The sequence below is a fragment of the Lemur catta genome, chromosome 17, assembly GCF_020740605.2.
Source record: "Lemur catta isolate mLemCat1 chromosome 17, mLemCat1.pri, whole genome shotgun sequence".
Classification (NCBI taxonomy): domain Eukaryota; kingdom Metazoa; phylum Chordata; class Mammalia; order Primates; family Lemuridae; genus Lemur; species Lemur catta.
In genome coordinates, this window is record NC_059144.1 from 4782070 (window position 1) to 4793280 (window position 11211).

General features: G+C 61.7%; 1 protein-coding gene across 3 annotated transcripts; it reads right to left on the bottom strand.

The window, feature by feature from the left end:
- Positions 1-1502: 1502 nt before the first annotated feature.
- SLC49A3 (solute carrier family 49 member 3) lies at positions 1503-10037 on the bottom strand. Of its 3 annotated transcripts, XM_045529306.1 has the most exons (10): positions 9807-10036; positions 6802-6960; positions 6346-6559; positions 6118-6194; positions 4917-5054; positions 4697-4813; positions 3889-4041; positions 3468-3625; positions 3054-3163; positions 1503-2336 (listed from the first exon to the last, which is right to left on the bottom strand). In XM_045529306.1, exons 1-10 carry the CDS (start codon positions 10002-10004, stop codon positions 2167-2169), a joined length of 1494 nt encoding a protein of 497 aa, XP_045385262.1. In that variant the 5' UTR covers positions 10005-10036; the 3' UTR covers positions 1503-2166. The 3 variants fall into 3 exon arrangements, with proteins under 3 accessions (XP_045385262.1, XP_045385263.1, XP_045385264.1); XM_045529307.1 differs by lacking the exon at positions 4917-5054 and having other exon boundaries at positions 9807-10037; XM_045529308.1 differs by lacking the exons at positions 4697-4813; positions 4917-5054 and having other exon boundaries at positions 9807-10037.
- Between the last annotated feature and the right edge of the window lie 1174 nt (positions 10038-11211).

Genomic DNA, 11211 nt, shown 5'->3' on the forward strand with positions numbered 1-11211 from the left:
ACCCCAGAGCATGTGAGCTCAGACACTCACTCCCTGCCCCACACCTGCTGCCGGCCCAGCTGGCAAGGGCTTGGTCCCTCCTCACGGAGCACTTGCCTCCAACTCCAGGCCTGGGCTAACCCTGGGGACTTCTAGGCTGAAGGTGCCATGTGGACCGAGGCTTGGAGCCCTGGGAACAGCGCTGGTCTCCCTCCTGCCCTGTTTGTCCTTGGCAGCCTGGAGCAGGACTGGGAGCCCAAATGCCTAGGGCTCAAGGACTCTTACCATTCTAAATGCCTTCAAGATGCTGGACCCCGAGGGCAAAGGCAGCACCAACAAGGAATAGTGAGTACCAGGCTTTGGGCAGTATGTTGGAGTCTCCAAGGGCTCCCTGATGGCCTCCCCCAATAGGATCTGAGGGACACTGCCCCAGCGAGGGACTGTTGGCCACCTGGACACGAAGCCCCGCCCCCTGCCCCCAGCCTCTAACCAGCTGCAGGGCCTTGAGCCGCTGTCCCAGGTCCTGAGTCCTTGGAATAACTAAGTGGAGACCCTGCACAGGCACCAGGCACCCCAGGTGGCCATCGTTCCTCTAACCTGTGCTCTGTCTTTAGCCCCTTTTATGGAGAGTTGCCTGGTGCCCAGAGCTGGGGAAAGGGGATATTCTGGTGTACAGGCACTGCCTCTGTTCTCCCTTAGTCTTCCTCGCCATCAGATGTCCCCAGGCAAGCCCCCAGGAGTGATGACATCTGAGTGGTGACCTCAGAGGTGCCACGCCTGCGGGGAAGGGTGCGGGTGCAGCACGTGGGCCCCACCCTCTGGCCTCTGCAGCACCCACCCCCCATGGGTCACCCCCCCTGCCAGCCCCCGACCCACCCCTTTCTCAAAGCCTAACTGGGCTCCTTCACCTCCTTCTCCTCAGCATCAAACGTGTGCTGATGTCCCAGGCTGACAAGATGACCGCAGATGCGGTTCGGCCACGGCCCCCGCCCCCTTCCCCCACAGCCCTCTCTCCAGCGGGGCTCCCGGGTCAGCCGGGGGAGGCGCTGGCCCCAGAGGCCGCAACACCGCGGCCCTTCAAGTGCCCATTTGAGAGACGGAACCGCTCAGAGGGGTTAGGTCAGCGGCTGGAGGCCACCCAGCGGGCCGGTGCCATCTGTCCTGGCCTGAGGGGCAGGGCTCACAACAATGCTGTCCCATCCCCCAACCCCCATCCCGCACGCCCCGCGCCAGCGGCGCGACCACAGCTCTCCCACCTGCTAGGACCCTATTCACCGCACACCTCACATAGCCCTCCCCACGGTGCTGGACACCTGGGCACCGCTGACCAGCTTGGGAATGGCGTACGGACTATGGGCTCAGGTCGGGCAGAGGGCCCAGGCGGTCGGTTCGTCTCCGCTCCGCCCCCCCACTAGGCTCCGCCCCTCCACTAGGCTCCGCCCCTCCCCGCCCCCGCGCAGAAGTCAGACCGGAAGCCAGACCAGAGCGGCCGCGGTGTAGCAGTGGGTTGTAATCGCCGCGCACTGCTCGAAGGTCGACCAGATGTTCCAGTTCGCCACCGTCGACGCAGTGGGCAACCTCGGCTACAGGGCGCTGAGCTACGTGATCACCCACGGGGAGGAAAAGGAGTGAGGGCCCCGCCGGCCGCGCCCACTCAATAAACGTGCACCCACTGACAGCCTGCGAGTGTCCGCCTGGGGCGCGGGGTGTGCGCAGCCGCGGGCTGGGACCGGCTCTCCCCGGCTAGCAGCGGAGGGGGCTCCCTTCACCTGTCCACTCCTGACTCGGCCCTGAGGAGCCCCCGGGACCCCACCCTTGCGCTGCGCCTCAGCCGAACTCCCTCCCGTGCCAGGCCCACTGCGGCGCGGCTGCTGCGCCGCCCTCCAGCGCGCCTGTCTGGCCTGGCCCTGGCTGTGAGGGTCCTGCCCGGTCAGTGTCCGCAGGACAGTAGCTCTTCTCCGTGCAGCCACAGGGTCCACCCTGCCTGGCCGTGTCCTGGGTGCCCCAAAGCCCCTGAGTTTCTGTGACAGGCTCTCAGGCGTGGCTGGCACAGCCACGGTGGCCCACACCTGCCCCTCCAGCCTCCCCATCACAAGCTGTCCCTGGTCAGAGTCTCTCAGACCGTGGCCGCTCCTAAAGGAGGGAGGCAGAGCCAGAAGAACCGACTGGAGTGCCGTGGGGGGAGCCTCAGGGCGTGATTTCAGGGTTGGACGCGTGGTCTTCAGCTCCTGGGCACATGTCCTGGGTAGAGGGGGACACACCAGACTCGGCCCCCAGGCGCCGGTAGGGGGTGTGGAAGAAGAGCACCAAGACACAGCTGAAGAGGGTGCACAGGCCGGCCAGCAGCAGCAGGGACCCTGGGGACACAGCACACAGCTCTGTCACCACAGCCAGAGCTCCCCATATGAGAGCACAGCCAAGCCTAGAGGCCACAGATGGGCAGATATAATCCCGACCCATGCACACCCCACTAACCAAACACAGAGCAACCCTGGAAGCAAACCCTGTTCCCAGCCTCTGGCAGACCCCAAAGGGTGAGGAGGTGTTTGCAGATCCAGGTTCCAAGAGCTGTAAGCTCTGAGGTCACCAGCATGGGGTCAGGAAATGGGTGTGCAACACCCACCTCTGATCTCTGCCCTACTCCCCTCTGTCTCTGTCTCCCTCCATCTCGTCTTTCCACTCTCAGATCTCTGCCACCATATCTCTCTGTCTCTTTCCCTCTCTCTGTCTCTCTGTCTGCCTGTCTCTCTCCCTATCTCTGTCTCTCTCTCCCCCCTCTCCCGCCCTTTCCACTCTCAGATCTCTGCCACCATGTCTCTCTCTGTTTCTCTTTCTCTTTCCCTGGTTTAAAACAACTCACACTGGCATTTGGCATTTGTCAGGGTCTCTGGGCTTCACGGACCATGCTGACCCCAGGGGTTCTGCCTGTTGACCTCTGACCCCACCAGCACCCACCCACTGAGGAGAGCCAATGGGGCCGAGAGGCAGGGCACGGAGTGGGGGCTCCAGGGCTGTTCCAACAGAGCAGGCGTGGCCTGGCCTCTGCTCCCCGGGGCTCCCAAAGGGGCACTCACCTGTCCAGTCAAGGGGGTCCTCACCATGCTTGCAGGTGGAGAATGATGGCTCTCGGTGACGCACAGTCAGCGCCATCAGCGCCACCATGATAATCACACCCTCCACCTGCCTGGACACACATGGCCCTCAGCCCCTGCCAACATCACTGCCCACCCACCAGAGCCAGATGCCACCCTGAGAAGGAGCCAACACCTGTGCCACCCACTGTGCCACCGGTCACTCCGAGGGCAGTGCACAGCTCTGGCTGGCATGGGCCCCCATGGCTGTCCCAGGTGCTTAGTATGCACTCAGCCCTTGCCAGAGCAGGCAGGCTCCTTAATTCATAGAAAAGGGGCCTGGGCTGGGCAGCCTGAGGTGGGACAGAGGAGGGTCTCTGGGCTCCCAGGGTGCGGCGGGGGCAGATGGACACTCACCCCAGCACAAAGACCAGGCCTGCAGCAGCACCCTCCCCCACAGGGAAGGAGCACTCCACTGCCAGCTCCATGGCCACGGGCGCTACCGAGAAGCCAAAGAGCCCAAGCAGCGAGCAGATGGCGGCCAGGGCAAAGGTTTGTCCCTGCAGCTGGGACACCTGAGGGCAGCAAACGGCAGAGGATGGGGGCCTGGTCAGATCCACCGGCCTTGAGCAGGCAGCAGACTCAGTTGCATGGGTGTGAGGAAGCCCCACCCCGCCCAGGGGCCACCCCAGCTGGCAGGGGCTGGGCCTGAGAGGTCCAGACATCTATTCCAGCCAAGCTGCCCACTGCCCCATCCAAGGCCTCACAACCCAGCCCCTCTGCCTGGGGCACCCTCTCCCAACCCTGCACGGTGGTCTCAGCTTGAGGGCACTCTCACCAGGGCAAAGGCCACGCAGGCCAGAGAGGTCAGGCAGAAGCTAATCTTGGTGGCCTCGGTGAAGCACTTGGTCCGGTCCACATAGATGCCGAGAATCAGCGCCCCCAGAATTCCAAACACGATGAAAAGAGCCCCACAGAGGCCTGAAAACTCCTGGAGGAGGAGAGGAGAGGCTGGGGCAATTTACTGGGGTAGGGAGCTGCCAGGGGCCCAAGAGGCGGCTAGCACCCTTAGGCAGTACACTGTCACCAAGGGGCTCACCGTAGGGTCACTATGCTGTGCCTGAGGCCCAGGCATGACAACACAGGCTACAGCTGCACTATTGGCTGCCTGCTGGGGCGGGGGAGGGGGGGTCCTATGCCATGCCACCCCCTGCCCCAAGATCAAAACAATCGCTAAAGGGAAGGGCCTGTTCCCACCCCATGGGTCCTTAATGCCTCTGAGCCCCTGGCAGAGGCAGAAACATGTCCCTTAAACCCTACACCCAGCACTGATGCCAGAAAGCAGAGGGCAGAAGCCAAACGTGTATACACAGATGCACATGCACATACCACACACGTGCACAGGTACATACAGACACACCCAGCACTGGTGCCAGAGGGCAGAGGGCACAGCCTGGGGATGTATGGGCAGAACAAGGCCTCCCATCTGCATGCCTAAATACTGAGGGTGACCCTTCCCTGGAGCCCTGCGGGGTTAGGGCCTTGCTATTAATACTTCCCATCCAACCCCCCGCCCCCTCCCACAGCTACCACCCCCACCTCACTACAGCCAGGTCAGGCAGTGAGAGGCAGGGCCCAGGGCTCACACTGGAGTAGCCACTCGCGCAGAAGATCTGCTCCAGGAGGGCCATGAGGCTGGAGAAGATCCCAGTGCCGCCTCCGAAGCACACGGCCAGGAGGATGTAGGCCTTGTTCCGCAGGAGCTGGAGGGGAGGGGCTGCTCAGACTGGGGTGGGGATGGGGGCGCCCCTCTCCGGCCTCTGGCTCCCACCCCAGGTCCACCCTGCCCCATCCCACAGCACCAACCAGCTTGAGCCCGTCCAGGAACTTCTCCGAGGTGGAGCTGGCAGCCCCGGCGGAGGGTGGGGTGGGGGGCACACTCTCCCAGAGGCAGGTGGTAGCCAGCAGGCAGGCGAGGCCAGCAGGGATGGCACAGACGCCCAGCTGGGGAAAGGGTATGCATGTGCACAGGAGGCCACATGGACACACACACCCCACATGGCGCCCCGGCCCTGCTCTGGGCTGCCAGCAGCAAACTCTACACTCTCCCCAGTCACTCCTGCCCACTCTCGGGTGGCCACTGGGTCCCAGGGCCTGTGAGAGCTGCTCTGCTTCCTCCACACCTGCTGCGGGGCATCATGAGGAGCCCTGGCTTTCCGCAGACGGTCAAGGATGGCTCCCTCCTTGAAAACGTCAGCCTGACCTCCCCGAGCACCAGACTCCGCATCTAACTGCCCACTGCACACCCACATAAGAAGCAGGTCTTAACATAGCCAGGTGGGTCACACAGATAGGTGTGGGTGCACAGGTATGCATGTATGTACACACACCCCACACATGCACGGGTATACACACATGCACACACACAATACATTGCACAAGCATACACATGTACACACCATACATGTGCATAGGTGTGCACACACAGCACACATGCACCATACATATACATGTGTAAGCACACACCACATGTATGCACACACATGCACAGCGCACACATGCTTGCACTACACACATGCACGTGTATGCACATACAGCACAAATGCACCATGCATATACATGTGTATGCATGCACTGCACACAGACACACATGCACACACCACACGTGCACAGGCACACACATGTTCACACCACCATGCATGTGCATGCAGACACACATACCACACACATGCACAAGCACACACACACTCATACCATACACATGCACAGGTATGCACAGACACACAGCACACATATTATACATGTACCATACATAAGCATGTGTATCACACTTGCACAGAGACACACACACACCATACATATGCACAAGCACACACATGCACATACCATACATGCACAGGTACCACACCACACACAGCACACATGAACCACACATATGCATGTGTATGCACACAGAACATGCACAGCACACACATGTACATGGCTACACACACAGAGCACACATGCACAATACAATATGCCTGTGTGTTCACACACATACACATACAGATGCCACATTAGCTCTCACCATAATGGGAATGTCCTCGCCCTTCTTGACCAGTGCAGGTGACAGCACATTAGCCACAAGGATGCCCAGGGGGTTTGCTGGGTGGACAGAGAAACACATCAGCTTCGCTGTGTCCAGGCCACAGGAGCCTTTTTGGCGCTAGTCCTTTGCCTTAGCTGAGAGCCAGGGCAGCAGAGGATCTGAGCACACAGCCAGAGGGGACCCAGGTGGCCTCACCCCTGCACTCACACATGGTGGCGATCATGTTGGCTGTGGCTCGCTGGTGCTCTGGGAACCACAAGGCAGCCAGCTTGGCTGGAGAGAAGATGACCAGGGTCTGGGCCAGGGCACAGAGGCTCTGGCCACCCATGAAGAAGGCGAATGGGTGGAGGGTCCCAACGGCCACGCAGGGCAGGGTGCGTAGCACACTCCCAGCGAAGTTCAGCCAGGCGCCCAAGATGGTCTGTAGGGATGGGGTCAGGAGTGCTGCCACCAGCACAGGCACCCCCCTGGGTCCCCAGATGCCTGCCCTCCCAGCACCCAGACCACCATCCTCCTTGCCCCCCCAACTGCTCTGCCTGGGAAGCCTGGCTGGTAGAGGTGGTGGACCCTGGTCTGGGGAGAAGGCAGTAGTTCTCCCACCCAAATGCAGGGGACCCTTCCCCATCTCAGACAGAGCAAGTCGTGGTGTGGGGTCCGACTCACAGCCCCCCGGAGCCCAACAGAGTCCAGCATCCAGATGGCCACTACACCAAACGGGATGGACACCACAAGGTAGACCAGTGAGAGCCAGTTGATCTGCTCCGTGGACAGGAAGAAGTGCTCAGCGATGGTGTCGGCGACAGGTGCGAAGCTGAGCCACAGCTGTGGGAGCACACAGGAGTCAGCTTCAGGGGCCACAGACACTGCCCACCAGGCTCTGGCCCCAGCCCGCTGCTGCCCCCAGCTTTGCTGGCCAACCTGAGGGAGGCCTGTAAAGGCCGTGGGGACTCAGCCCAACACGGACATGGGGTCTTTCTGCCCAAGGACACACCCACTGGTGGCAGAGTTGGAGACCATTCCCTGATCGTGGACCCTGACTGTGGACCAGCCTGGGGGGCAGACCAGAGCCCGCAGGACTATGAGCCCTGCCAGGACTCGACCTGACCCTCTGAGGTAGGTGATGGCTGCTAGCGGGGGAGTATGCACTGTCGGGAGGCGCCATGTGGAAGGTGGGGGGGGGAGTGACAGGCTGTGGACAGGGAGACACAGCAAGGCCAGAATATCAGAGGGGTGGAGTCACCCGGACGTGGCCCTGGAGCTCGGAAAGTGAAGGGCGAGAAGCCAGGGTGAGGGAGGGTGTGGCCCTGGTGCCTGGTCGCAAGGACACATAGTGTGTCGAGATGGGCCGGGCAGGGGAGCACATTCTGGAAGACTTTGAGGTCCAGAAGGTGGTGGAGACACCATGGCAGATCCCAGGCAGACAAGGGCAGGAGGCGTGGGGGGCCCAGAGCCAGGCAGGGCAGCTGACGGCAGTGTCCAGAGGCGGGAGGGACCTCGGAGCCCTTTGCTTTGGGGATGGGCAAAGGTACCTCTAGCCTGTCTGCAAACTCAGGACTGAGTCTCAGGTAGAAACACCTCTAGTGTATGCCGGCCCTGCCCACGGCCAACCGACCTCCCCTGTAGGAAACCTCAGTGTTTGGACAGGTGAGACTGTCCCCAGAGCAACAACACTCCCACCCTCGACATCATCAGGTGCCAGGACGACTCCACCCCACAGATGTACAGCAAACAGCACAAGTGCACTCGGAGCTGTGGGGAGGGCTTCCCAGAGGAGGTGATCAGCTCACCCTGAAGGGAGGGCCAAAGGGGGAGTCGCCAGGCCTTACTTATGATAGCGGTGCCTAGCAGCCAAGGACCAGTGGCAAGGATGTGCTACTCACCAAAGGTCATGATTAATCCAACTCTGAGGATGGAGGCGCTCCAGGGCACACCCTCCGTGGCAGAGCAGTGGGACCCCGGCTTCCCCACACATAGTGAGGCTGGAGGCCTGACTGCTAAGCCTCACATGACAGTGAGCTTGGGCAATAGCTGCCTTTTCTTCCTTTTTTCTCAGGACAGTGCAAGGGACAGATTTTCCAGGCTCAGAAAGAGCCCCCGCCCAGGCCCTGCCGCCTCCTGCCTGGTCTTGCCCCCTCCTGCCTGGCCTTGCCCAGTGAGACAAGCGAGGTGTCTGTTCACAAAGCAGCCCTGCTAAGCCAAGCCCATCCCTTGCCCACTCACAGCTCGGTTCTTGTCCCTCCCCAGAGCTGAGGCCATGGCCAGATGGGGCACAGACATGCAGGGAGCACCGCTATCTAACTCGTCATGTGCAAGAACTCTCTTCCTCTGCTCCCAGCCTCGCCACCCCCATATCCAGGATGCTGGATCCCTCCTTGGGGCCATTCCCAGCTCTGCTCCACCTGCCCTCTCGGCACTTAGGATCCCTGGTCCCTGGCAGCAGGCCAGCAGCTGTGGGTCTCAGGGGCACATCGCTGGGGGAATATGATACTGTCTGCTCCCTGTGGTGACCACAGCAACTCTCGGTGTGGGGGCAGAGTTTTGTTTGCTCCATGATGACATAGATAAGAAGGTGCAGAATTGCAGTAGAGTGCCTTTGAGTGTCCAAGGAGCACCCTCTGCACCCTCACCACTACCCAGAGCCAGCTGTGGCTTCCCTAGTGTCTAGACAGGGGACCAGGGAGCCAGCCCACAGCAGGAGCGAGGGCTTGACCTGGCCACTGGGCAACCAGCAGAGCCCAGGGCCCTGCTGCGGATGCAGCTGGTGTCAGCTGGGCTGGCTCTCCACACCTGCCTGGCAAGGAGGGAGAGAACCAGCCCCAGGAACCTGCCTGCAGGGGCACCAAAAGAAGAGCAAGAGCCCGCAGTTCCCAATCCCCCTACACTGCGTGCCCCACCCCTGCTAGCAGATCTGGCGTCCTGACGGTCCCATGGCGACATGGCACCTCCCTGACTGTGAGTCTTGCTGCCAACTGCAGCTTCCCATTGCATAGTGGCCAGTGCTGCCCAACCAGTTCCTGAGGTTCCCTGGGAGGGCCAGAAAACACAGGCAGGTTCCTGCACACACATTAGGGAGGGAGAGGCACGCCTGGGAGGTGATGTGGGGGCAGCCACAGCCTGGGAGCTCGGGTGGCAGGACAGAGCCATAACAGCCTAAGGTGTGCCAGAGCAGGAAGCCCCTCAAAGAGCCCCAGGGCGGCAAGGGCAGCTCCAAGCCCTCCCTCCACTCTGGTGCCTATGGAAGCCTGTCCAGGGGCAAGTTGGGTGACCTGTCCTGGGGCTGGGGAGCATGGAGGAAGTTTCCTTCTCCAAGCCCACCTGTGTATGATGGGTTGGGGAGAGGGATCCTAGACCTCTGGCTGGAGCCACGGGAGGCTGGGGAGGGTCTGGGAGGAGGTGGGTGGGGGGCTGCGGCCCAGCGACTGGCAGACCCCCCCCAGGCACCCGGCCCTGCTCCGTGCCCTGATTTGCCCCTTTCTCCACGGCCGCCAGCCTCAGCCTGGAGAGGGCGCCCTCGCTGCCCAGCGGCCCACACCTCGGACCGGACCTGGGCGCTCTGCTGTAGCTGAATGAAAACGAAACCCGCTGGCTGGGAGCGACCGAGGACAGAGCCGCTGGCTCGGGTCGCGGGCTCCCCCGTCCCGGCACCCCCTCGTCAGTCCCGGCCGTACCATGGCGTTGGAGCAGCTGAGCAGGCTGACCACCAGCAGGAAGACCCAGCGGCGCGCGTAGGCACGGTGGGCCGGCCGTGCGCCCGGGACCCGGGTCTCCGCGGCCCCCGGCTCGCCCTCGGCTGTCTCCGTCCGGCCCCTGGAGGCTCCGGGCCCGTCCGCGGCCACCCTTGGCCCGGCCCCAGCCGGCTCCGCCATCGCCCGCCGCGCCCTGCCCAGTCACCGACCGGTCTCCGCGGTGCAGACTTCAGGAGTGGCCCGCGTGCGCCAGGACCGCCTGCGGAGGTGGGGCAATTGGGTCAGTCCCCGCCCACCCCGAAGAGCTGGGGAAGGAGGTCCCCACCCATCAGGTGGAAAGAGGACCCGTCGGTGAAGTGGGACCCTGCTCCTTCAGCCTTAGGATGGAAGTCCCTGCTACAAAAATAGGGACAAAAGTCCCCCCTTGAAGGGGCCACCCGGGTCACAGCCACGCAGGACAAGCCCATGTGGGCAGGATGCAGGAAACGGGGACTTGAAGTAACTTGCCCCAGCAAAAGTCTGCATCTCCTGAAAGGGGCTCTGGACCCCAAATTCCTGAGGTCCAAGCAAGCCACAGGGAGAGGCAGAGGCCAGCCTGTAAGAGGAGGCTGGATTTGCAGAAAGCCTCACATCCAGACTAGTCATCAGACTTGGGGGTGGGGAAGCATGGCTGGGGGGGGGGGCAGCGTTGCTGGCCAAGAGGAGGAAGGGGAGGCCAGGAAGAGCCTGTCTGCTCTCCGCCCGCACCCCTCCCCCCCAGTAGACAGCCCCACAACACATTCTCCTGGTTGTTATTTGCATTTTGCAGCTGGGGAAACAGCTGGGCAGAGGAGTAGGCACAGTCTCCTGTCCCTCTGCTTAGGACAGAGAGGCATGTGGGCTGGAAGGCAGAGAGGAGGGGGTGTCCCAGCATATCTGTAAGAACAGCCTGACCCCACAGCTGTGCCTGGCTTGCTCTGGGGAAACCCAAGGAGGCTGTCTGGGTGGAGGCACCAGTGAGACGTGTCCCTCAAACACATCCCTGTTATCTGTCATGCACAATATTGTTCCTATGTTTTGTCTTAAACGTTCATCTGTTTCAACAGGCCCCATCTGTCATCCACACCTGAGTGTGAGCAAGTTGACCATGAGGTTCCAGCATTTGCAGTGAGGGCTTAGCATGGGGAGTGTGCATGTGTCAGATGGAGTCACGCACTTTGGGATTTCTTTTGTGGAGTCCTGTCCAATAACAACAACAAAAAAATAAATGGAGCTCACCCAGGGGTACCCAGAGAATGGTGAGCCACCAGGCTATCCCACTCTGAGACCCCTGATGGTCCACGAGTCCTCCCCCTCAGCTCTCCCTTTGTCTCTTCCCCCCTCATCTTTCTCCCCAATCTCCTCTGCC